The sequence below is a fragment of the Camelina sativa genome, chromosome 17 (genome assembly GCF_000633955.1).
Source record: "Camelina sativa cultivar DH55 chromosome 17, Cs, whole genome shotgun sequence".
In the NCBI taxonomy this organism is placed as follows: Eukaryota; Viridiplantae; Streptophyta; class Magnoliopsida; order Brassicales; family Brassicaceae; genus Camelina; species Camelina sativa.
This window is the reverse complement of record NC_025701.1, coordinates 13,807,259-13,832,728: the sequence shown is the minus strand read 5'-3', so window position 1 is coordinate 13,832,728 and position 25,470 is coordinate 13,807,259. Positions and strand designations below refer to the sequence as shown.

Genomic DNA, 25,470 nt, shown 5'->3' with positions numbered 1-25,470 from the left:
TTTTTTTTTCTTTGCCTGAAAAATACATAATTTTTCATTTCTTATATTTCCACTAACAATGTTAGAGATCATAACTTTCTCTATTCTCTTGAACTTCATACAAGTTTTCACTACTATTTATTATAACTAAATTCAAGAACAAAAATACATAATTAGGTTAATCGATTTCCAAATTTCTCAATTAGTATTGTTTTTGCATAAATAAATGGTGAATCTGGTTAGGTTACAAGAGTTGATGTCCCACAAAATGGCTATAATCTACAATCTCGATCAAGTTTGCGTACACCAGCCCATTTAATAATTACACTGGCTATAAGCATCATTAAAGGTACCAAACTAAAGATATGCATATTTTTTGAAATGTATACAAAGGTCTACAAAGGTGGAGATATAATAAAATTTTAAAGAAGTGTTGATGAAGTTTCAAAATTTGTAAAGTCAGTATAAATCCAAAAAAAACACTAATTGAGAAATTTGGAAATCGATTAATCTAATTGTGTATTTTTGTTCTTGAATTTAGTTATCCTAAATAGTAGTGAAAACTTGAATGAAGTTCAAGAGAGTAGAGAAAGTTATGAGTTATGATCTCTAAAATTGTTAATGGAAAAATCAGAAATGAAATTTATGTATTTTTCAGACCAAAAAAAAAGTTCATGTATTTTTCTGGCAAAAAATAAATAGTTTGTGTTTTTTTTCTGGAACTTTTTTCAAAAATAGTAACGCCGTCACAGTCGTAACGGAGAGGAGGAGAAACTGGAAAAAAATAATAGTTCGTGTATTCCCCAAAAAAACACTAACTATTTAATATTTGCCAGAAAAAAACATGAACTTATTTCGTTGTCAGAAAAATACGCAAACTATTTTTTAGTTGATAAAAAATACACGAACTATTATTTTTTTCATTTTCTCCTCCTCTCCGTTACGACGGTTAACGGTATTGTGACGGTGTTACTATTTTTGAAAAAAGTTCCTGAAAAAACACAAACTATTTATTTTTTGCCAGAAAAATACATGATTTTTTTTTTCTTTGCCTGAAAAATACATAATTTTCATGTCTTATTTTTCCACTAACAATGTTAGAGATCATAACTTTCTCTATTCTCTTGAACTTCATACAAGTTTTCACTACTATTTATTATAACTAAATTCAAGAACAAAAATACATAATTAGGTTAATCGATTTCCAAATTTCTCAATTAGTATTGTTTTTGCATAAATAAATGGTGAATCTGGTTAGGTTACAAGAGTTGATGTCCCACAAAATGGCTATAATCTACAATCTCGATCTAGTTTGCGTACACCAGCCCATTTAATGATTTACACTGGCTATAAGCATCATTAAAGGTACCAAACTAAAGAGATGAATATTTTTTGAAATGTATACAAAGGTCTACAAAGGTAGAGATATCATAAAATTTTAAAGAAGTGTTGATGAAGTTTCAAAATTTGTAAAGTCAGTATAAATCCAAAAATAACACTAGTTGATAAATTTGGAAATCGATTAATCTAATTGTGTATTTTTGTTCTTGAATTTAGTTATCCTAAATAGTAGTGAAAACTTGAATGAAGTTCAAGAGAGTAGAGAAAGTTATGAGTTATGATCTCTAACATTGTTAATGGAAAAATCAGAAATGAAATTTATGTATTTTTCAGACCAAAAAAAAATTTCATGTATTTTTCTGGCAAAAAATAAATAGTTTGTGTTTTTTCTGGAATTTTTTTCGAAAATAGTAAATAGTAACGCTGTCACAATACCGTTAACGGTTGTAACGGAGACGAGGAGAAACTGGATAAAAATAATAGTTCGTGTATTTTTTATCAACTAAAAAATAGTTTTCGTATTTTTCTGGCAACGAAAAAAGTTCATGTTTTTTTCTGGCAAATATTAAATAGTTGGTGTTTTTTTTGGGATTTTTGGGAAAATTCCCCAAAAAAACACTAACTATTTAATATTTGCCAGAAAAAAACATGAACTTATTTCGTTGCCAGAAAAATACACAAACTATTTTTTACTTGATAAAAAATACACGAACTATTATTTTTTTTCATTTTCTCCTCCTCTCCGTTACGACGGTTAACGGTATTGTGACGGCGTTACTATTTTTGAAAAAAGTTCCAGAAAAAAACACAAACTATTTATTTTTTGCCAGAAAAATACATGAATTTTTTTTTCTTTGCGTGAAAAATACATAATTTTCATGTCTTATTTTTCCACTAACAATGTTAGAGATTATAACTTTCTCTATTCTCTTGAACTTCATACAAGTTTTACTACTATTTATTATAACTAAATTCAAGAACAAAAATACATAATTAGGTTAATTGATTTCCAAATTTCTCAATTAGTATTGTTTTTGCATAAATAAATAGTGAATCTGGTTAGGTTACAAGAGTTGATGTCCCACAAAATGGCTATAATCTACAATCTCGATCAAGTTTGCGTACACCAGCCCATTTAATGATTTACACTGGCTATAAGCATCATTAAAGGTACCAAACTAAAGAGATGAATATTTTTTGAAATGTATACAAAGGTCTACAAAGGTAGAGATATCATAAAATTTTAAAGAAGTGTTGATGAAGTTTCAAAATTTGTAAAGTCAGTATAAATCCAAAAATAACACTAATTGAGAAATTTGGAAATCGATTAATCTATTTGTGTATTTTTGTTCTTGAATTTAGTTATCCTAAATAGTAATGAAAACTTGAATGAAGTTCAAGAGAGTAGAGAAAGTTATGAGTTATGATCTCTAACATTGTTAATGGAAAAATCAGAAATGAAATTTATGTATTTTTCAGACCAAAAAAAAAGTTCATGTATTTTTCTGGCAAAAAATAAATAGTTTGTGTTTTTTTCTAGAACTTTTTTCAAAAATAGTAACGCTGTCACAATACCGTTAACGATTGTAACGGAGACGAGGAGAAACTGGAAAAAAATAATAGTTCGTGTATTTTTTATCAACTAAAAAATAGTCTGCGTATTTTTCTGGCAACGAAAAAAGTTCATGTTTTTTTCTGGTAAATATTAAATAGTTGGTGTTTTTTTTGGGATTTTTCCCTTTATAGTATTAATTAACGGAGACAATTCCAAAACTCAAGACGGTGGATCGTTCACGCCACCCCCAGATCAGCGTCGGTATGAAGCTGTCGCGTAGTGACGCTGACGCAGATTGACTACAGAGTCTACAGGTATCATTTCATTCTCGAACCAGTTAGTTAATTACTCTTGCCCCCCTTACATTGGGTATTATCAAATATTTACCCAAAAGTCAAGTCTAATAAATCAATCCCTGGAAAATGTCGAAATTTTTACCACTGTTAAAGCATTGTGGCTTGTGGGAGCTAGCACAATCCATGAATATATGAATTTGTGGAAGTGGAGGTGGAGGAGGCTCGAAGCCTCAAGATTAGTTTCATAAATAAAACACACAGTTTCCAAAAGTCTTGGTTTGGTTATACAGGGAAATATACTTTTATTTTTGAATGTGAAAAGTCATATAGAACTGAAGTTTTCTCTCAAGGAGACAATGGACCTGAAAACAGTGATACAACTGAACTTGTCTCGTCACGATTAAGCCTAAGGACTGGTATTTTTGACGCCTTGCTCTTTCTGTTTTCTCTTCTTATAGATGTGCCAAGTGCTGTGTAATTACTAGTATTGTTGAATCCTCCTGAATACATTCCGTTCATAGGACTTGTGCTGCTGCCATATCTACCATTGATGCTTCTATTTGTTATTCGACGATTGCTGCTAGCTGGCCTTGCCATATAAAAGTTATCTGGCTCTGCCACTGCTTGTGGAATAATCATCTTCTTCATTTCCTGCATTTTTATTGTCAACCATTTTCTAGTTAAGATGTTTTATTGCTTGTACAGTTACGATTATTCATGAATTTTATATGATTTATGAGAAGACTAACCCTGAGTCTTTGCTTCTCCACCTCTTTTTCCCGCCTCAGATTATTATATTCTTGTATCATTGAGAGAAGAGGTACCTGAAGAACTAACAGGTGATTTATTCTATCTAATTTAGAGTTTCTTATTCACAAACGCATAAAGTTGTGTTTGTTACCTCATCGTACAAGAAGACTTTTTGTCTTTCTGCTTCCCAGCTCTTAGTCTTGGACAATATTGACTCCACTAGTCCTAGTGGGAATATCATAAGTATGGTTAGTGTGTGGTTTCCTTCTTAAGTTGAGAAAATGCATGTTCATGTCCAAATGTTATTAGTAGCTTTGTTAGTGTTGGATCCGAAGGAACTGCTTAATATTACCTGTGATTTTGCTGACTGTTATGCGTGCCCGTTCTGCTCTCCTTAGGTTTCGATGAGCATTTCGACTTACTGAGTATCGATTCTCGTCCTGGTTATAGTCTTCTAGCCAGCGCTCTTCATCACGAGCTAACATCCACCTATCAACTTTTTCAATTATTCCTTTTCTACTTGCTGCTTCTTCCTTTGCTCTTGCTATCTTTTCATCCATGGTGGTGAGAAGGTCGACATGGTCAATCTCCCCTTTAAGATAAGAGAATTGAAACTCTGCATTGAGTTTGACATATGTAATAAAGAGACACATAAGTTGCAGAAAGCTACAGTTTGTCTCACCAGAGTCTACAAGGTTTGTTATATTTCCCATTTCAGTTGATGGAGTCTCCATATGCGATATGTTGCATGTCTCCTCTAGTTCCTTTTGCTTCTTGAAGAAAAGTTCTTTGGTTCTGCTTGCTTTCAGTTGATCTAGTCTTTGGACTTCAGCCTCAGCCTTGGGAAAAATTTGCACAAATGAAAAGGTGGTCAACATAATCTATCACTGGTATGGATCCTTTCTGCTACATCATTATATACTTACCTGCTGAATTATGTCCAATGTTATGCTGCCAGGAGCACACACGTCTGATGGAGCGAATGACAATAAATCAATGACGTGAGAAAACTTTTGACGATCTTCAAAAGATGCATCCATTAGATTCCATAGGTTGGATAAAGCTCTACCAAGATGGTGAAGCTGCCATTTGTAAGATGTCTTAGAAGGTTAGATAACAATATCTTGGTTCCACCTTTTTTTTCTTTGATTAATGTGAGTCTATCTTTACTGGTTTGTGTTTCAGAGTAATTGTTAAGCTATGTTCCAAAAGAAATGCTAGACAATGAAAATTAAAACATGTCTAATTAGCTTTAACCTTTTCAAGGCGTTTGTGCTTTTCCTCTTCGAGAGAGACAACAGTGCCATTGAGCTTTTTTAAGACATCATCACTGATGTTTTTGGATATTCCATAAAGGTCGTTCAGGCTTGGGTGAATCTTTGTTATGATCATTGATGCTTCTGTTCCCAATGTAGCTGATAGATCTCGAATGGCGCATATGTATATTTCAACCTTCTGTAGTCTCTCATTCTTGTGTGACAAAACAATCAAAGATAACATGTTTGATAAGCCAAAACTGCTGATAAGTAAAAGCAAGGCATTTTCCAATTTGGATATTACTAATGTACCTTCTCATCATTGAGTCTATGCAGTTCGTTCTGATATTCCTCGAGTTTCTTATCAGAAAGATCATTGTCATCTATGGTTATCTTTCTAGTAGAGTCTTCATATGTCAATCTACCTGCTATTTCTGCTGATATTTTCTGACTCTCCCCTTTGACAGTTCTGAACTGCTTCACTCTCTCGTCTTTCCTCAGCCTCATCTCACGTAGTGCAGGCGCGATAGAATCCAGCTGCTCCCTCAGTGTTCCTCCCTTTTTCTCTGGCTGTGTAGAGAATTAAATGACAACAAAGTTATCTAGGAATTAGTCTACAGTTTCGTTACTGAATAACCTTTGCTTCACAGTGGATATTAAAGAATGAAAAATTACCCTTCCAGGTACTGATCTTTCACCGAGGCACAAAAGAAAGTGAGTGAGTTCGGCTTCAGATTCTGCCAGCTCTTGATGTAGACGAGACCTCGAAACATTGGCCTGGTCAACTTTTCTCCGGTAAGCCTCAACACATTCCTGCTCTATATCAAGCAACACTTTCTCTCTCTCAAACTTATCTTCTCCAACTTCATCCCATATCATCTGTGTACAAAAACATTGACCATCTATCTATCAAAATACTCTTATTATGAACCATTTCTACTTCAAATAAAAATAGAAAGCAAGGTTAAACAAACTTGCCTGTAACTCTCTGAGCAAATAACCGCAGGATGTATCTAACAGAGATGAGCTTCTCATTCCTATAGGTGTCTGAAGGGAACCCATCTTCAGATGGATGAATTCTCCAATGTTTTTTTTCTTTCTTTTTCACCTGGAAACTCAGTTATGAGAGTTTGTGCTATTGGTGTAGGTTTTGCTTTGAAGACAAGTGTGAAAGTGACACATACTCTGCTACAGAAGCTTCCAGTTTAAGTGAAGGCTCATCCGCATCTCCCTCCTCCTCTTTTGATTCTTCAGTTTTAGGTCTCTTTCTCTTTCTCTCTCTCTCGTCTTCATCTGAATTTGGTAAAGTTTAGGAGTCGCTTTTGTGCTGATGCGTTTGCTTCTTCTGTATCAAAAGCCAGAGAGAGATGTTTTTTTTTTTTTATATACCATACAAAACTTGATTCCTAAGCAAAACCTCTAGTGCTAACTTTTTTACTTATCGAGATCGACTGTGTGATTCTTCACCATGTGCCTTCTTACAAAAGTAAGTTTCTCCTTGTTCTTACAAAGTAAGATATAGAGATGCTCTCATTCTCGTATGATTAATTTGATTTCATCAAGTAACTTGCCTTTTTCATATAAACATAAGTGATAAGTATTCTGATTTTCCTTCGCAGTGTGACTACCAAATCTTGAAAATGTAAAAGTTTCAAGAATATTTGGGGCAACACTAAGAAAAAGAACTTCGAAGCTCTTTTATATTGTTGTATCAAACTAGTGAAAATTTATTTACGAAGACTCCTTGTGACCATATTGACCAATAAGTTTATAATTTTTTTTTGTTTTGAGTAAGATGGATGTCTTTAAATACCAGATCAACCTGTCCTTGCATAGCATACTAAGCTGTCCTTGCATATTTCCGTTTGTGTGAATGACATTTATAAAATTTAATTTTTTTAGCAACCATTTTATAATTATATTTATCATTGACTACATCTGAGGTTTAAATTGTTACTCGTGGACAATTTTCCGAGAGTACTTTATAATGACTTATTTGATACGTCTCTTGAATAAATAAGAAGAGGAGATCTTCAACTAATTAACAAATATAATAGTACTCTTTCAGTCGAAGTAACGATATATAACACTAAAATGTACCAAACTTTTTTTTAAAGGATTGTCAGCTTCTCCTGCCCAAGACCCAAACTCACAAATTTATTAGTATGATGTATGTGTCATTATTAGTGAAATGGTTGTTTCAAAATTTATTTAACAACAAATTTTGTGATTTTATTAGTGATCATTCAAATAATTTGTTTTCTAAGACGACAATGATAGCCTTTACAAAATTTCAATATTATAACTGAGTTATTTTAGTTTTTATAATCAGAACATTGAAGAAATAATGTATAATCACTACAATATTTGGGGTAGAATATTTTTTGAAAAAAAGCGAACATGGTTTACAACAAATAATTTATAGAAAAAAACATTAAAAACAAAAATTAATAAAGAAGATTCAAAGAATATTAGTAAGGTATTATTGTAATGTGATTTAGGATATTTATTAATGTAGATCTGAATAGCCGACATATGCATGTATTGTCGGCGCGTGTCGGCCGTCGAAGTCGGCAATCTCCTTATAACTCTCTCCCTCTTACACAAATTCAAACACTTGTTTACATTATTTGCTTCTTCTATTTCGCTTAAAGCAACATTTAAACTTAACACTGGGCAACTAAAAAAAAGAAAAAAAAAAACATACTACGAATTACCACAAATTAATTTGAAATTTAGTTATTTCTTGTTTATTAACATTTTACTAGTCGTCATCTTTGTGACATCGAATGATCATTGTCAACAGTTTCATTACACATGTGCTTAAAAAATAAACAGATGGCTGGCTGAGCTTAGAAACAGACTCTTCTTTCTTCTTTCATTTTTTTTCCAGCCGAGAGACGACCGACTCTCGAACACGGTGACAGAGAGACAGCCAAAGGGACTGGTTAGACCACTGGCCCACAGGTCCTCGTCAACATAGGTGAACCTTTACTTAAATTGATTTAGACGAAATTTTTTTTAATAAATAAATAAAGACGTGTTTTGTCACAATATAGAAAACGTTATTGTCGGTGAAAATTGGACCTCTCGTTACCCCCTTCGGCCTTCTCCATGCTTTGTTTTTTTTTGTGTAGTTTAAAATGTCAAAAGCTGTTTATTATTCAACATCATGTATTTTATATTTTTATTAGTATTTTATTTACTCATTTTCAACTACCAGTCGACCAAAAACAGAAACTGTCTAGTATAAAATTAGAAAAATCAAGATTATCATGACATATTTTTTTTGTTGGTAAATAAATTATCAACAGTTTCTAAGAATAATAACTTCAGTTTCAAATCAAGATTTGGAGTAAAACAGAATAAACATTTGCATTTTGAAATTTAAATTGGTAACACTGTAATAATCACATCGAAATTATTAGGTATCTTTTTTTTTCTTTTTCTTTTTCCAAAACAATTATGAGTATCTTAAGAAGCTATTTTTTCTTTAACTAATAATTAAAAATTGTCCCCTAATAATAACCGTTGCTAATACAAATCTAGTAATTTTTCAAAATCATTTGAAAAACTAATTAGTGGAGTTGATTAAAAAATAATGAAAGAATAACAGAATCTTTTTCTTACAACAAAGAACTCAATTAAATATTAATTTATTAATTAATTAAAGAAAAAGAAAACAAATCTGTAGGTGTGTACTTGCAAGCTTGCAAATGCCACTCGCAAGTTTTGGCTTTATTTTGACTTGAGAATAACTTCTCCTTCTCCTTTCTTTATTCCACTAATTTATTTTCTTCTAAAAAAGAAAAAAGAAAAAAAAATCTCCAATCGGTATCAGCCATAGCCCCAAAGCTCTCTCTCTTCTCTCTGATTGTTGGGATCGATAAATTTCTTTTTTGCCTTGATAAGCTCAGAAACTTTTGTAAATTCAGACCCCTCCTAGAAACTACCCAGAACCAGCAATCTCCCAAACGAACACCATATATCTATAAATTCATTTCATTATATACTAAAATGCTCTTCTTTTGATTCTCTGTTTTTGAGGTTTTTGTGATCGACTTCTCTTTTATTATGTCTACTACTTCTGCCAGATGCAGTTTAAATGATTCATCTTTGGTACGTTTACGCTCCTCTGTTCTTTCACCCGATTCAGTGTGTGTGTTCATCTGGGTATTGGTTGTGTGAGAGGAAATTAACCAGATTGGTTTTTGGGGTTTTGTTCTTGTGTTCTGATTTCCTCTGTTTCTTGATAACCAAGAATCTTCCTTTTGAGTTTTGCTTTTGATGGTTTTGCATCTTATTTGTTTGTTGAAATGCCTCAACTAATCAGCTTTTGTTGCTTTTTTTTCGTCTTCTTTGCTCTGTTCCTATATATACTTCTCTGGGAATAATACATTTGCATTTTTAGAAAACACTGATCTGGCTTGTCTTCTATATCTTGGTTTATTTGTTAACTTCTCACTGATTCGGGTGCTTTTTTTTCATCTTGTAGTATTGAGTTCTAAGCCGAGACAGAGCTGTTGACATAAGTTATATACGGCTCAGTTATTGAAGCAATGGATGTTAATGAGGTTGAAGAAAACTTCTTTGCTCCTGGTGATGCCAAGGTATCTTGAATCATACTTTTTTTTTTGGTTCTTTTCAATAATTTTCTCCCTAAGACATTAAATTCTTGTGTCCTGTATCTAGATGTTGATAGGTATCCGTCTTTGTTTCAATTAATACCCTCTTTCTGGTTCGTGATTTCGTTTGATTTATCCTGTGATGAACAAAAAGAGCTGTGGTGTTTTTGTTCAAACGACTTACCTATATGGCTGCAAGTCAAGTGTAAAGGTAGTGTGGCTAACACAGATTCTTGTTTCAGCTACACGGAGAAATGTGCAATGCTCTTTCAGTGATTTACTGCAAGATCATCTCTATCTTCCCGTCGCTTGAAGCTGCTCGGCCGAGAAGCAAATCTGGGATTCAAGCTTTGTGTTCACTTCACGTGGTTTTAGAAAAAGTGAAGAACATTTTACGTCATTGCACTGAATCTAGTAAACTTTATTTGGTAAGCTTTTATTTTTTTTTCTTTAAATCTACGTCTTAAAGATTTCAGAACTAATAGTGCAGTTCTTGTTGTTGCGATTAATGCTAACCAGCTGGTTTGACATGTAGGCTATTACGGGGGATTCAGTAGTTTTGAAATTTGAGAAGGCGAAATCTTCTCTTATAGATAGCCTTAGGCGTGTTGAAGATATAGTCCAAGAGTCTATTGGATCTCAGGTAGCTAGTTCTTTGTGTTCCCATATCTTGTTTTCTTCTCTCATGGCAACTGAAGGGGAACTTAAGCAGAGAAGCGATATCTCTAGAGTTGAGTGCTTTTAAATTTAAACCTGTATATCCTACTTTGCAGCTTCTGGAGATTTTGATGGAATTAGAGAACACCGAGTTTTCACTTGATCCATCAGAGAAGGAAATTGGTGATCAAATCATTGGATTGCTGCAACAAGGGGGCAATTTTGAGAGCTCATCTGATAATAATGAACTTGAGGTTTTCCATCAAGCGGCTACTAGACTAGGTATCACTTCTTCAAGAGCAGCTCTCACAGAGCGAAGATGTCTCAAGAAACTCATTGAGAGGGCTCGAATGGAGGATGACAAGAGGAAAGAATCAATTGTGGCTTATCTATTACATCTCATGAGGAAATACTCAAAGCTATTCAGAAGTGAGATCTGGGATGACAATGATTCACAGGGTAGTAGTTCATTGCCTTGTTCACCGACTATTCAGGGTTCTCTTGAAGACACTCATGGTCGTGCTTTTGACCGGCAGCTGTCAAAACTGAGTTCCTTCAATTTCAGATCATGCAATAACCAGAGGAAATCTGTGCAGATGTCTGTTCCGCCAGAAGAATTGAGGTGTCCGATATCTTTGCAGCTTATGTACGACCCTGTAATCATCGCGTCTGGACAAACGTATGAGAGAATCTGTATTGAGAAATGGTTTAGCGATGGACACAACACATGTCCCAAAACTCACCAGCAGCTCTCTCATCTATGCTTGACTCCTAATTACTGTGTCAAAGCTCTAATTTCTAGCTGGTGTGAACAGAATGGAGTTCAGCTCCCGGATGGACCCCCTGAGTCTCTAGACCTGAACTATTGGAGGCTGGCGCTGTCTGTGTCCGAGTCCACTGACACGCGATCAGCAAAAGGTGTTGGTTCTTGTAAGTTGAAAGATATGAAGGTGGTTCCTTTGGAAGAGAGTGGAACCATTAAAGAGGAAGCTTGTGAATCAGAATACCAGGAAGATCAAGTTACTCTTGTTGAAAGATGTACGGAATTGCTGACCACTTTGAGTGCAGTGGATACCTTAAGGAAGAAAGGTAGAGTAGTTGAGCAAATAAGAGTATTGCTAAAAGATGACGAGGAGGCCAGATTTCTCATGGGGGAAAATGGGTGTGTTGAAGCATTGCTTCAGTTTCTGGGATCAGCTCTTAGTGAAAATAACGCTACAGCTCAGAAAGTTGGAGCCATGGCTCTTTTTAACTTGGCCGTGGACAACAACAGGTATCCTTTGATTTCTATATTGCTATTCGTCATTTCTATTGATTTCATGTATTTTTCTCTCAATGATCAAGCTCATAAGTATAGTTAGCCTTGTATATGCTATGCTATACACGTTCAGTTGAGCGTTATTACCAAATATGGGTTATTCTTATCAAACTAAAGAACTACATCTCATTTCGGAATTTCAGGAATAAGGAGTTGATGCTAGTATCAGGAATGATTCCTCTGTTAGAGGAAATGCTCTGTAATCCACATTCACATGGTCCAGTGACCGCACTCTATCTGAACCTCTCGTGTCTTGAAGAAGCAAAGCCCTTAATAGGTTCAAGTCTGGCAGTTCCTTTCTTGGTAAACCTTCTTTGGACTGAGACTGAAGTCCAGTGCAAAGTCGATGCCCTTCACTCCCTTTTTCACCTATCCACCTACCCTCCCAATATCCCCAGCCTTCTATCTGCTGACATTGTAAACGCGCTTCAATCACTCACCGTCAGTGATGAGCAACGATGGACAGAAAAGTCCTTAGCTGTTCTATTAAACTTGGTTTCGAACGAGGCAGGAAAAGACGAGATGGTTTCAGTACCTGGTCTTGTAAGCAATCTCTGCACCATTCTTGACACGGGTGAATCAAATGAACAAGAACAAGCTGTGTCTTTGCTTCTGATATTATGCAATCACAGTGAGATCTGTAGCCAGATGGTATTACAAGAAGGAGTGATACCTTCTTTGGTATCTATTTCTGTAAACGGGACTCAACGAGGAAGGGAAAGAGCACAGAAGCTACTGACACTATTCAGGGAACTGAGGCAAAGGGATCAAACCCATCTCACAGAACCGCAGCAAACAGAAGTCACAAGCCCCGAGGGTGGATTCTCTGTCGCTGCAGCCGCTGTAACAGAGTCAAAACCGCAGTGTAAATCAGCATCGAGAAAGAAAATGGGAAGAGCTTTCAGTTTTCTATGGAAAAGCAAGAGCTTCTCAGTTTACCAGTGTTGAGTCATATGATGTTTTTGTTTACCTTTTTAGTTCATGTAAAGTTGTACTTTTTTTTCCCATCTTAAGACTTAATATCTCTTTTTGAAAGTCTTGGAGGTCAAAAAAAGAAATGCTTGTATAGGTTATGTAGTTTATATATCCAAGGATTTTTGGGTTATACAAATTACAGTGTACTGTATGTAGGTTATTTTACTTTGATGAGAAGCGAAAACAAATTTGTTATAAATCAAAGGACGAGATACGAAATATATATAAGATAAGAACAAGAGCCTCTGAAGGAACGAGAGGGTCTTCAGTTACGCTTGTTTTTGATTTTTTTTTCCTCACTCTCTCAAAATCTGTAAATCCTTAATAAGATGGAAGAGTTTTGAATCGAAAGGTTTTAGGAAAAATTGTGTTAATTCGAAGGTTCTCGTAGTGCCGGAGTGCGATTAGGGTTTCGTTGTACTGTGAACCTACCGCGTCGTTCGCCGGAGGATGCGTTTTCGTTGAAGCTAAGTAGAAGAAATAGGCAGATTATAGTTTTATTTTCGTCGATTGCTGAATTTTGAGAGGTTCTGTGAGTGTGTATCTCTGTGACATGGCGAATCTGCCGATTCTTCAGTTTGAAGAGAAGATCGTGGAAGTAGTGGAGAAGAATCCAGTCGTAGTTGTAATCGGAGAAACCGGTTCTGGGAAAAGTACTCAGCTCTCTCAGATACTTCATCGGCATGGTTACACAAAGTCCGGCGTCATCGCCGTTACTCAGCCTCGACGTGTGGCTGCGGTTTCCGTGGCCAGGTGATTTTTTCCGTTCATTCACTTATTTTGCGTCTTCGTTGGTTTCGTTTAGATGTCAGAATTTTATACAAGTTAGTTTTCTTTGGCTATGGTCGTCAGGCGAGTTGCACAGGAGCTTGATGTACCTCTTGGAGAAGATGTTGGCTATGCTATACGTTTCGAGGACAGAACTTCAAGCAAAACACGGATTAAGTAATGGAAGATGTATAAATGCTTAGTATTAATCAATATTTCACATGATTTGGCTTTGGTCTCCTCATTGTTGGATTTTTTTGTGCTCCCAGATACCTCACAGATGGAGTTCTACTTCGTGAGAGCCTGTCAAATCCAATGCTTGATGATTATTCCGTTATCATATTGGATGAGGCTCATGAGAGAAGTTTAAACACGTAAGGTCTTTTCTGTATCTAGAATTTATCTCCGTTTGCTCAGTACCTTGTTTCGTATGGCATTTAGATCTCATTCAAACATGCACAAAGGCTCTAGAAAATATCTTAACTTGGTCCATTTTGTTATCAGGGATATTCTTTTGGGTCTAATGAAACGGTTGGTTAGAATCCGCGGGTCCAACTTTAAAGTTCTTATAACCTCTGCAACACTTGACGGTGAAAAGGTTTCTGAATTCTTTTCGGGCTGCCCTGTGTTGAATGTTCCTGGAAAATTATATCCCGTGGAAATATTATACAGCAAAGAGCGCCCTGTCAGTTATATTGAGTCATCTCTGAAAGTAGCAATTGGTATGTTCAAGGTCTAGTGTTTCTGTTGTCATTCTGTCTGATTTGGTTAATCACTTTTGACACTATTTTTTCTCTCTGACATTACAAAAAATCTTGTTGTTACTTGTAGATATACATGCTCGTGAGCCAGAAGGTGATATCTTAATCTTTATGACTGGACAGGTCTGTTTCATTTTTTCAACTTTATTCATTGGTATCTGGCAGAACTATCTAGATTCTAGTGTCCTGTCTTACTTTATCTTGGTTTTAATAGGATGATATAGAAAAGTTAGTATCAAAGCTAGAGGAAAAAGTACGAAGCTTAGCTGAAGGATCATGTATGGATGCTATCATTTATCCTCTACACGGTTCTTTACCACCTGAAATGCAGGTAAAGATTTATAGAATCTCGGTACAAAAAATTGGACCCAGTATTTATTTCTGAGCTTCGCTTCTGGGTAATTGGGGTATCTTGGTGGTCTCCAAAGGTTTTGGTAATTTGTCTTGACTTTCACCATTTCTGCAGGTTCGTGTATTCAGTCCTCCTCCTCCAAACTGCCGCAGATTCATTGTTGCTACAAATATTGCTGAAACTTCTCTTACTGTGGATGGGGTTGTGTAAGAAACTCTAAACCTTAAATTTATCATGTTATTTTTTGGTTTTCATGTCTGGTATCTACCATATGTCAATTATTTATTGCATACATATCGATACTTTCATCACGATGCTGTTAGTTAAGTCAGGTACTGTAAAAAACTGAGTAAATATAATATAACATTCAATAGTAATCATGAAGATTGACGACTGCAATAGTGTAATTAGGTTTAGTAATGGAATCAATCGGATATTTGATGCCGGCTTTTTGTTATATTCCTCGCTCCTTTTAGTTCACTTCATATTTCTGTACATGTTGTTCACCATCACGTCTGTGAGTTCCATTTTTGGAGTTTTACTTGAAACAGACGATTGAGATATTTATGTATACATGTAGGTCGTGCTGTCTCTTTGTCAAGTGTTTTAAAACTGCATTTAGTTTGAGAAGATTACTTATTCTGCATTCTTGAATCTGATTGATTGTTCCGATTGTCCTGTCACTGTTGCCGGTAGTCGTCTTTGTATGTATCATGTGTTCATGTCTGCATTTTAGGCAAAATTTAGATAATATTTTGACAATTTGGAGATCAATAGCATTCTCAGCCTAGCCCTGTTTTTCTCTGACAGGTATGTAATCGATTCCGGGTATGTGAAGCAAAGACAATATAACCCATCAAGTGGAATGTATTCTCTTGATGTTATTCAAATTAGCAAGTAAGCAAATGAGTCTGGTTTCAACCTTCATCCTCATTAAATGGCCTGCTATATATATAATAAACCTTGTATTAATCTATTGGACATATAATGAACTTGTATTAGATGTGGGAGGATATGTATAGCCTTAACTAGAAAAAGATATCTGCAATTGGCTCAAAAAGGAACTATAGTGGTTCAATTGGACCTCATCAGATATAACATTTTTTAGTCAGGAATCCCAGTGGTTTTTTACTCCAGTTTTCATCAAGCTCCTATTTGCTTATTGTTCTTCGGATTTTTTTCTGTTTCATTGTGGTGTTCCAGAGTGCAAGCTAACCAACGTGCAGGACGTGCTGGGAGAACAAGACCTGGGAAATGTTATCGTTTATACCCATTGGCAGTCTACCGAGATGACTTCCTTGATGCAACAATTCCTGAAATACAACGAACTTCTCTTGCTGGGAGTGTTCTATACTTGAAATCGTTGGATCTTCCTGATATTGACATTCTCAGTTTCGATTTTCTTGATGCTCCTTCATGTAAGAACTTATTTCTATTTGGAGTTAGATGCCTCTTATAAATATGTCGACAAAGTAAATGGATTGTAGTGCACAATCTGCTGGTTTTCTTTTTAGTTTGTGATATTTTTGAATTTTCCAGTGAGATAATATATCTTTTGTTTACGTCCTACTTGTAATTTCAGCTGAGTCATTAGAAGATGCATTGAAGCAATTGTATTTCATTGATGCAATTGATGCGAATGGAGCAATAACTAGTATTGGACGGACAATGTCTGGTATGTTTTAGTTCAGTTTTTTCATTGTTGATTTTTTTTCTTATAGTTTGAGCTGTTATCTCATACTGAGCTTATTTGTGGTTCAACAGAGCTTCCACTAGAACCATCAATGTCAAGAACATTGATAGAAGCGAATGAAAGCGGTTGCTTATCACAAGCTCTAACAGTCGTTGCTATGCTGTCAGCAGAGACTACACTACTTCCTGCTAGGAGGTTAGCTTTTACTATATACAATACCTGAGTCAGATTATGAAATGTTTAAAATCACATTGTCTAGATACAGATGCATCAACTCTTGTTTTTATGGTTTGTGCTTGCATGATAGTAAACCCAGTGAAAAGAAGAGGAAGCATGATGATTCTAATCTTCCTGATGGATCCGGATATGGTGATCACATTCAACTGCTACAGATTTTCGAGTCTTGGGACCGTAATAATTATGATCCTGTATGGTGCAAAGAAAATGGCATGCAGGTAGTTGTTCCATTTTCTTTCTTCTTTTCCTATCCATATTCAAGTATCCCACGTGAAAAGCATGGTGACATCAAAAGCCTTAATGCTTTACTTCAGAAGGTGGTCAATTATATACTGTTCGCTGCAGTTAATACAACCTATATAGCATATTAACTCCCTTCATTACTGAGACGTGACTTCGGTGGGGGTTCATGTTTGTATCTTCTGCTTTATACAATTTTATACCTATCAGTTGTGGGAGTTGATGAAATATATACTACCATTGTTTTGATAGTCTCTTTTGGTACATTATTGTAGGTTCCTGATGCCTTTAGAAAGAAATATAACTTTTGCTGAAAATTAATTTGCAGATGCGAGGGATGGTGTTTGTCAAAGATGTTAGAAGACAGTTATGTCAGATTATGCAGAAAATATCCAAAGGTTAGTATGGTTTCATTACACAACAAGATTCCATAGAATCAACTTAATATCACTCGATGGCTTTCGTTGGGTGTGTCATAATATATAATCAACCGTCACTAAAATAATTGGTCTCCTTGACAAGCCAGATCGATTGGAAGTTGGTGCACATGGAAGGAAGAATTCACGCGGAGACGACTACAGGAAGTTGAGGAAAGCTCTATGCGTTGGTAATGCAAACCAAGTTGCGGAGAGAATGCTTCGTCACAATGGATACCGGACTCTTAATTTCTCGTCCCAGCTAGTCCAGGTATTATTACTTCTCAGTCCAAGTCTCTCTTATCTGTTACAGTGTCAGATTTGTTAATACATCATTAGCTCAGATCTATAGCAAAACTGTAAACTAAATAGGATGTGTAAGTCTCCCAGTTTGGTGCGATCATCCACATGTTGATATTTTTTCGGTTGATTCTAGGTGCATCCATCATCTGTGTTGACTGCCGACAGGGACGGAATGTTGCCTAACTACGTAGTGTTCCATGAGCTGATTTCCACCACACGGCCGTTCATGCGGAATGTTTGTGTAGTAGAAATGTCATGGGTGGCTCCCATCAAAAGAAAGATCGAGAAATTAAATGTCAGAAAACTGAGGTAAAAACAAAACATTACTCTTGTAGCTACTTCAGTCCCAGTTTTGTTATAGCATTCAGTAATTGACCGGTATTGTCTAACCTGTTGTGTGTAGCGGTGGACCGGCTACTTCTGTCAAAGAACCTGAGAAGAAGATGGAGTTGTCTAAGGACGATGCAGAAACACCTGCAGTTATTGAGAATGTGGAGAGTCGGATTGAAGCAGCCAGAGAACGGTTTCTTGCTCGTAAAGGACAGAAATAAATTTGATGCCTCAGAACGTAAATTCAGTAATTCAACTAAAGCACAATTTCTTTTCGTTCCCATAAAGAATAGAAAAGAAAAGCTTTCTTAAGAAGATTTGTTATTAGAGAGACAATTGGTATGTTCTTAAGTTGGTATGTTTGAACATCCCCAGAAAGAAAGAAAAGGGTTTTGGAGTTAGAACAGAGTCGAGACTTTAATTTTGTCATAGCAATTCAATTCGGTTTAGTGTTAAAAAACTGTAAACCGCTTTGGAAACGGAAAAGGAAAACTCGTGTAGAACAAAGAAACTATGAGTCAAAAGTCAACGCGAACATTTTATTTTCCATTACAAAATGGAAAGTTTTGTGTGTCCTGCTGAAGAAAAACAAAAGGAAACTGTGAACAAAAATATCTTTTGTATAAATAAAAAGTAAAAACCTAATCTTATATATGACTCAGGATGCACTGTTCATTATTCGCTTTTTCTCGTCCCCGAAAATTAATAAAACAGTTGCTCTCGGAACCCTTAAATAAGATTAAATCAAAGAGATGAAGCAAAGTCGTGGTGGTGAAGTTTGGAGATGGAACAAGGAAGTAGAGATGGATGCCATAAGAGATTGTTTGAGAAACAGTTGTTTCATCGCTGTAGATACAGAGTTTCCCGGATGCTTGTTGGAGACTCCCATAGAAGCGTGCGAGCAAATCCGGTACAGAGACATGAAATATAACGTCGACAATACCAATCTGATTCAATTAGGGTTTACGTTCTTGGACGGTAACGGAGATACCCGTGGAACATGGGAAGTTAATTTCTCTGATTTCGACGAATCAGTTAACGCTTACAACGAGAAATCTATCGCGTTTCTGAAAAGTAATGGTCTCAATCTGGACAAGATACGTGAGGAAGGAATCGGGATTGATGAGTTCTTCCGAGAGTTTGCTCAGATTCTTAAGACGAAAAGAATGAGTTGGGTTACTTTTCAAGGCTCATACGACAAGGCTTATCTAGTGAAAGGCTTAACCGGAGGAGAACCGTTGCCTAAGACTTCCCAAGGTTTTGAGGTGGCTGTGCAGACGCTTCTGGGAGATGTTTTTGATGTCAAGAAAATAGCTGAGTTATGCAGCGGGATAAGTAGCCATTACGGACTACAGAAGATAGCAGATGCGTTACAGATGAGGCGTGTCGGAATAGCTCATCACGCTGGTTCTGACAGCGAACTCACGGCTCGTATCTTCACCACGATGGCTTGCGGGTTGCATGATTACGAAAAGAGAAAGCAGCAATACCAAGATCAGCTTATGATGTCTACAAGTTATGTACCACAGCTGCCACCCAGAACCATACCCATGGAGTATGATGCTTACCCGTCGTCTTATGGTGGTTACTTCAGTGGCGCCGGCCAAGGAATGAACTAACTATGTATGATCTAATGTTTAACATGACTGCACTGCAGCCTAATATGTGTACATATTCTATTTTATCACATCTTTCTTTGAACACAAAGATTAACTTTCTATCTTTTCTTGCTGATCATCACAATTCCCTCCATTTGTCGTATGACACAATTTCTCTTTATTAAATATTTCAATGAATCTTAAGTTAGAATACACACAAATAAATGAAAATAATTATATTCGACCAAAACAATGAAAATAACTATACTACAATACAGCTTTTGATCCAGACAAAGCTCAAAGGTCAAGTTTCTAGTATAAATATTCTATTCCAGTCATAATCTACTCAAAGCCTCTAGTTCTCTCATGTTACATCTTTCTCTTAGAAGTTAGAATTGCTATCTATCATTCTCATCCGAACTGGGCTGAAGAATATGTGACTTTACCTGTGATTCACTATGACTCCCTTATTTATTGGTCAAGTAGCTGTGTAGATGTTCATGTCCCACTCGATAATGTTTTCTATGTAGCTAAAGCTGCATTTCTGTCAACAAAATTGAACAGTTCTGTTTGTGCCGCTTCCATTATCACTCGGAAGTCTACGCTCATATACCTTCCCCTGCAAAGCCATATTTCAATAAAATCACATGTACAATCCATCATCAAACAATCACTTGCATGGCTTGGTTTAGATGATGATGCTATACCAAAAATGAGTCTTGGACCAGACTGATTTTGGAAAGGCTGGACTTCCAACTCCATGCATTATTCTCGCGATGGCCCTTGGTGTGAATTTGGCCTGGCGATTACTCTGCAAAAACACCTGTTTTCCCCACAACATTAGCTGAACATTCTTTTGATACAAGGCAAAATAAAAATGTAGAAACAACAATGTGGCTTCTTGGATCTTCACCTTTATGTCTGCTCGTAGAAAGGCGCTGCATCCACAATATAAATGTTGATCAATTTAATGCAAAGAAGACTTTGACAAACCAAAATAATGAGGGGAAGGTATGTAACAGCCCCAGTTTTAATTTCCTTTGTTGCTATGCACTATATAATTTGGAATATATATGTGAATAGAAGTGAAATATCTTGTTAGTACCAATTTTGAGTCGTCTTGCTCGGAGTGTCACACTTATCGTCACCATTGAAGTAATCCAAAATTCTGCTTTGCAGGCTCAGAGTTTGCTTGGCACCAAAACTAAGTTCTGATGTGTTGGAGACATTGATTGCAGCCACAGCTGCACTAGACATAATATCCAGTTTTCTCACCTATATCAAATGCAAAATTATCGCTACATATAAGCACACCTCTTGGAACTTCTATCAAGATAAAGCAAGGAAGAGTGAGGAGCTGTTAGCTGCAGTTGATAAACTTAAGAACTTACTTTGCAACTTTCAATCTCTGTGAGCCACTTGGTAAGATGACTGGACAATGAACATATTTCCCTTGGATTTTTTAAGATTGTGTAACAAAAGGCGGGGTCCTTCAACTCGTATGTTACTTCCCCCTTCATCTACAATGATTTTAAGGACATATCAACGAACAAGATCTTAACAGCGCTAGAAAATCAACCTCAAGATCAAGTACTCAACACCATCAATTATATTTGAGTTCAAGTGGAACTCACACAAAAGAGTTCTTAACAGAACGCAAGCAATTGAACAAAACAGAGGAAACATGATTCACCCTTATATACATTTCCCTCAGTAAAGTCTATACCAATAGTCCATAGAGAGATGGAATCAACCTTTATCACAAAACCATACTAGTTAAGTATCTCTTCCATATTGTACTAGAGTTATACCCCTGAAGTTAATTCATGTGTCTATCTGTTATGTTCAATTCATTTGTTCTTCCGTTCTGTAGACTTAAAGTTTCTTCTTCACTTTTAATACATGCAATTCAATCATGGCTTCCTTGTTTAGATAAATATGCTAATTAAGATGAAATGAAACTTGAGATATCTGGTACTAAACCACAGATTCATATTTGAGAGAAAAGTGTTATCAACCTTCAGAGTTTGAATCTCAGCTAAGACATTTGTTGTTGCAACAAATATACTAGAGGCCACAGCTGGTATATCGAAGACATACAACCCTTGCTTCACGTGAGACCTAAACACAACAGAGAAGTCGTGAGCATTGCTGCAACTTTAATACTTCTACAGAATCGCTTGACCAGCAAAGCTGAAGAAACTGAATAAAATACTTACTTCTTTAGAATTGCTGCAACTATGGTATTTCGTGCAGCCAGAGTGTTTGGAGAAGACTGCACATATAGCATAACAAGGTTCTGAGCATCAAAAGTCTCGAAGATACACCATTAACATAATATATTGGAACTTAACACTAAACACGAAAGTATTCAGCTAACAGCTTCCCTACCTTGTGGAAATTCAAAGTGCAACAGACGTTAAGTTGTGGAAGCATACGTAGGTATTGAACTTCCCCCAGCTCCAAATGTGTCAAAATCGTTTGCATAACCTGCCAGATCCACAGTGAAAATTCAGAATATCCTTTCTAAAACCTTTTTCTCCGCCCACCATCTCACAAGATCAAACACTTGATAATATAAAGTAGAGAACAATGGGTTTCAAGAAATGACATTTAAGTTTTTAAACAAACCTCTTCCTTCATGTCAAATTTGAGAGAGGCAGATTCAATCACTAGCGAACGTATCTTCTCATGTTGTTTTGTCTCAGTGGAAAACACATGGGTGAGAAATTTTCCAACTGCATATTCATCGACACCATCACTGAAGAAGAAAGGGAAAAAGCAAAGGTAAGCTTAAAATCCTCTTAATTCAATGCCACGACAGATGATAATTCCCACACCAATCACCTGTGTGAAAGACTCCGAAGCTTTAGATATGTCTCATTATCATAAAAGAGATGACAATAAGACAATCGCCCGTCGCGACCAGCACGTCCAATTTCCTGTAACATTTTCAATCAGTTTCCCGAGAACGTTATGTGCACAGTGATCACTAAGCTTGAAAAGGAACCTGGAAACAAAAAAGGTTTGAACCTGAACGTATTCTTCCAAACTGCCTGGCACGCTGAAGTGGATTACCTAAAGCAGACTCAGAAAATTTAGAAGCATGTATACTATTATACAAGATGCGAGTAGTTGAAGATATGTTCAAGCATGCTAAGGGTTTGCATTAGACTTACAGCTCCAACATCTCCCTTGTCAAGTCCCATGCCGAATGCCACAGTTGCAACAACCTTCCATAACATAAAAAAAATATTTGAATACTGACATCTGCTTAACTTTCAGTGGTAGTTTGGATGTGTAAATTGGACACAAAGCGTATGGAAATCAGTGAACTTGTTTTCTCACCACTCTAATCTTGTTGGAACAAAATGACTCCTGAATGCGAACACGGTCCTTCGCAGGAAGACCACTGTGATAACCCTGGATAGATCGAGTTAAGCTTGATTAGAGTGTAATCAGCCATACATACAGGTATATCGGATATTTTAAAATGGAATCAACCTTTGCATTGATGTTGTTATCGCGTAAATACTTGCTTATCATGTCAGTCTCATACTGCGCAAACACCGCCCAAAGTTGCTTAAGTTAGCATCATGCATGATACAGTAAGAAATCAAAAATATATTTTGTAAAGCGTGAAAAAAAAACTGTAGAGTATCAAGTACTTTCACCTGAAATTTGCAGTACACAATGATGCTTCGAATCTCCTTATATGGATGAGACTCCATCAAAATCAATAGATCTTTCAAACTGTTTAATTTCAGATCTCACTCAGTAAAAACTAGAGGAGGAGCAAAAAGGTGAAAATATAAACAAAGCACTTGCCTGTTAGCTCCACTCAATGAGACAGACAACTCAAAATTGTCTCTCAGTTGTGACTTCTGAATAAGATTGGTTGACGGAATCTCTAGTGCAGACATGACAGCCTGAAGAGTCATAGTAGTGGCGGTTGCAGTCATCGCAAGAATACATTCTGCTTTGAGTTCAGAAAACAGCATTGATGCCTTGAGTCTCATATATGAAGGGCGGAAGTTATGAGACCTGTTCAGATTAGCTCTTAATCACCAAGACAACCATAACAAGGAAAAGCAGTAGATACTACAGTCAACAGAGAAACACAGTCTACCAGTTGCCAAGAAGCTCACCATTCTGATACGCAGTGTGCCTCATCCACGACAACAAGTGACACAGATAGAGACAAGCGAAACATTGACAAAAATTCTACATTGAGAAGTCTCTCTGGAGATACAAAGAGAACCTGAAGTATACAATAAACCCGTGGCTAAGTTCCTTAAACAATACCAACCAGTCTTATCAAAGGTAAAGACGTCCAAAACTTCCTAATAGAACATACCTTTATCATGCCTTCTTTAAGTTTCCGCAATGTTTCTGTTGCTTCCTCAGGTCTCTATTGAAAACATAAAAAAGATCCCCAAAGCAGACTCCATTAGAAACTTCTAACGACTAGAAAACGACCTCAATATATATAAAAAACATGTTGTGACACAAACCTGGCTACTGCTCAAGAGACCACCCTTGATAATTGAAGGCAAATGCTTCAACTGATCGATCATCAACGAAACCAAAGGACTCACAACAAGCGTGATTCCCGGAAGAATCATTGCCGGAATCTGGTAGCAGAGAGACTTACCAGCACCAGTAGGCAACACCAGCATCGTTGAACTCCCACCAAGAACCATCTTGATGGCCTGCAACTGCCCATCTCGAAAAGAATCATAACCATACACTAAATTCAACAGCTTCGTCAGATTCTCATCAGAAGCCTCAGCCTTTACAGCAAGAATCGCATCCTCGACTGAGCTGATAAAACCATTAGCTTCATCTTCAATCTGTTTCTGCAAATCAGAGTCTTCCTCCAACAATGATTCGCCTTGTCCATCAGCTTCTTTCTTCTTGTATCTCTTCCCTCTGAAAGCGTAACTGCTTTTAGTTCTGGAGACGCCCTTGTATTTGCTGGGAAACTTCTTCCCTCTCTTGCCGTTTAAGTTCAATTTCACGAAATTACCCTCGCCGTTACCGGTGGTACGAAACACCGGAGGTTTCACCGGCGGAGAAGTTATAGTATCGGTGATTAGATTCGGAGGCTTTCTCCTAACGGGTTTTGGAGGTGCGTTTACTGCTACTGCTACTACCGGAGGTGGCTCCGGCACATAATCGACGCCGTCCGGTTTCAATTTCTCGTCAGATGTTGTAAGAGGAGCTCTGCTTCGGAGTCTAGCGAATGATGAAACGGAAGAGGAGAATGCAACGGGTTTGGATTCGCAGATCCGGAAGGGGAGATTGGTGAATAAGGGAGATGGAGTAGGAGGAGGAGGAAGAGAAGATTGTGTTGGAGCTTTATGTGAAGGATTTGGAGCTTTGGGCTTCGAGTGAGAAGAAGAAGAAGAAGAAGACGCAACTTTAAGGGAGACTGGCGGCGGCTTATTTGGCGGTGGCTGAGGAGGTCTAGGAGGCGGTGGAAATGGGTCTCGGGGAGGAGTGGCGGAGACGTGAGAACCATCGGAGTCTGAATCGGAATCCATCGGAAATTGAATCTTTATTTTATTTTTTTTTTGTGGGAGGAATTGAGAATTTGGGTTTTTTTTGTGTGTGTGTGTAAAAGGTCCATTGCCATTGCCACCTTCCGGGCTCTTCTTCCCTTTGTTTTCCCGCCATTTTATTTATCTTCTAAAAATATTGTTTTTTTTTAAATAATTTTTTTTTTTTAATTTTCTTTACTTTTTTTTCAAGAAAAATACTTAGTTCACTTCTAGGGTGAACCTTCTTGTTCACTTCTTCCTTTTCAACTAATCAGAATTTTGCATACATTATTTTATTTTAAATAAATCAAAATTAAATTAAAAAGCAAAACAGATTAAAGAAACAAATTTTGTATAATTTTTTAAGGAAAGTTATATATTGGCTTGGTTTAGATTTTACAATTAGAATGAAATGATTTATGTTTAGGTTTACAAATAAAGTGATTAAGGTTTAGATTTTACAATTCAAACAAAATT

At 36.4% G+C, this 25,470-nt stretch overlaps 4 protein-coding genes, 1 long non-coding RNA gene and 1 pseudogene across 8 annotated transcripts; 4 read left to right on the top strand and 2 right to left on the bottom strand.

The window, feature by feature from the left end:
* Window positions 3,089-6,739, top strand: LOC104757120. 3 transcript variants are annotated; one of them, XR_762370.2, is made up of 7 exons: window positions 3,089-3,189; window positions 3,960-4,010; window positions 4,320-4,616; window positions 4,731-4,788; window positions 4,880-5,029; window positions 5,645-5,972; window positions 6,325-6,739. It is a non-coding gene; the product is annotated as an uncharacterized LOC104757120 (long non-coding RNA). The 3 variants fall into 3 exon arrangements; XR_002036144.1 differs by lacking the exon at window positions 3,089-3,189 and adding an exon at window positions 3,498-3,587; XR_762371.2 differs by lacking the exon at window positions 3,089-3,189 and adding an exon at window positions 3,766-3,850.
* On the bottom strand, window positions 3,384-6,437 carry LOC104757122 (65-kDa microtubule-associated protein 8-like). The gene is made up of 11 exons (XM_010479839.1): window positions 6,362-6,437; window positions 6,156-6,285; window positions 5,853-6,056; window positions 5,490-5,747; window positions 5,179-5,391; window positions 4,848-5,003; window positions 4,604-4,760; window positions 4,274-4,513; window positions 4,073-4,146; window positions 3,921-3,995; window positions 3,384-3,822 (listed from the first exon to the last, which is right to left on the bottom strand). The coding sequence occupies exons 2-11, from the start codon at window positions 6,237-6,239 to the stop codon at window positions 3,517-3,519; spliced, it is 1,767 nt and encodes a 588-aa protein (XP_010478141.1). The 5' UTR covers window positions 6,240-6,285; window positions 6,362-6,437; the 3' UTR covers window positions 3,384-3,516.
* Window positions 8,950-12,943, top strand: LOC104757119 (U-box domain-containing protein 45-like). Its single transcript, XM_010479838.2, has 6 exons — window positions 8,950-9,296; window positions 9,673-9,787; window positions 10,045-10,230; window positions 10,338-10,445; window positions 10,576-11,732; window positions 11,921-12,943. The coding sequence occupies exons 2-6, from the start codon at window positions 9,737-9,739 to the stop codon at window positions 12,723-12,725; spliced, it is 2,307 nt and encodes a 768-aa protein (XP_010478140.1). The 5' UTR covers window positions 8,950-9,296; window positions 9,673-9,736; the 3' UTR covers window positions 12,726-12,943.
* LOC104757118 (probable pre-mRNA-splicing factor ATP-dependent RNA helicase DEAH4) lies at window positions 13,032-18,220 on the top strand. Of its 2 annotated transcripts, XM_010479837.1 has the most exons (16): window positions 13,032-13,505; window positions 13,605-13,697; window positions 13,790-13,894; window positions 14,025-14,242; window positions 14,352-14,404; window positions 14,496-14,612; window positions 14,748-14,839; window positions 15,444-15,530; window positions 15,837-16,051; window positions 16,216-16,308; window positions 16,398-16,521; window positions 16,634-16,781; window positions 17,132-17,201; window positions 17,330-17,490; window positions 17,656-17,831; window positions 17,926-18,220. In XM_010479837.1, exons 1-16 carry the CDS (start codon window positions 13,306-13,308, stop codon window positions 18,071-18,073), a joined length of 2,100 nt encoding a protein of 699 aa, XP_010478139.1. In that variant the 5' UTR covers window positions 13,032-13,305; the 3' UTR covers window positions 18,074-18,220. The 2 variants fall into 2 exon arrangements, with proteins under 2 accessions (XP_010478139.1, XP_019095189.1); XM_019239644.1 differs by lacking the exon at window positions 13,032-13,505 and having other exon boundaries at window positions 13,691-13,709.
* Window positions 18,523-19,508, top strand: LOC104757117 (putative CCR4-associated factor 1 homolog 3). Its single transcript, XM_010479836.1, has one exon. It carries the CDS (start codon window positions 18,605-18,607, stop codon window positions 19,469-19,471), a length of 867 nt encoding a protein of 288 aa, XP_010478138.1. The 5' UTR covers window positions 18,523-18,604; the 3' UTR covers window positions 19,472-19,508.
* LOC104757116 lies at window positions 19,684-25,051 on the bottom strand (annotated as a pseudogene).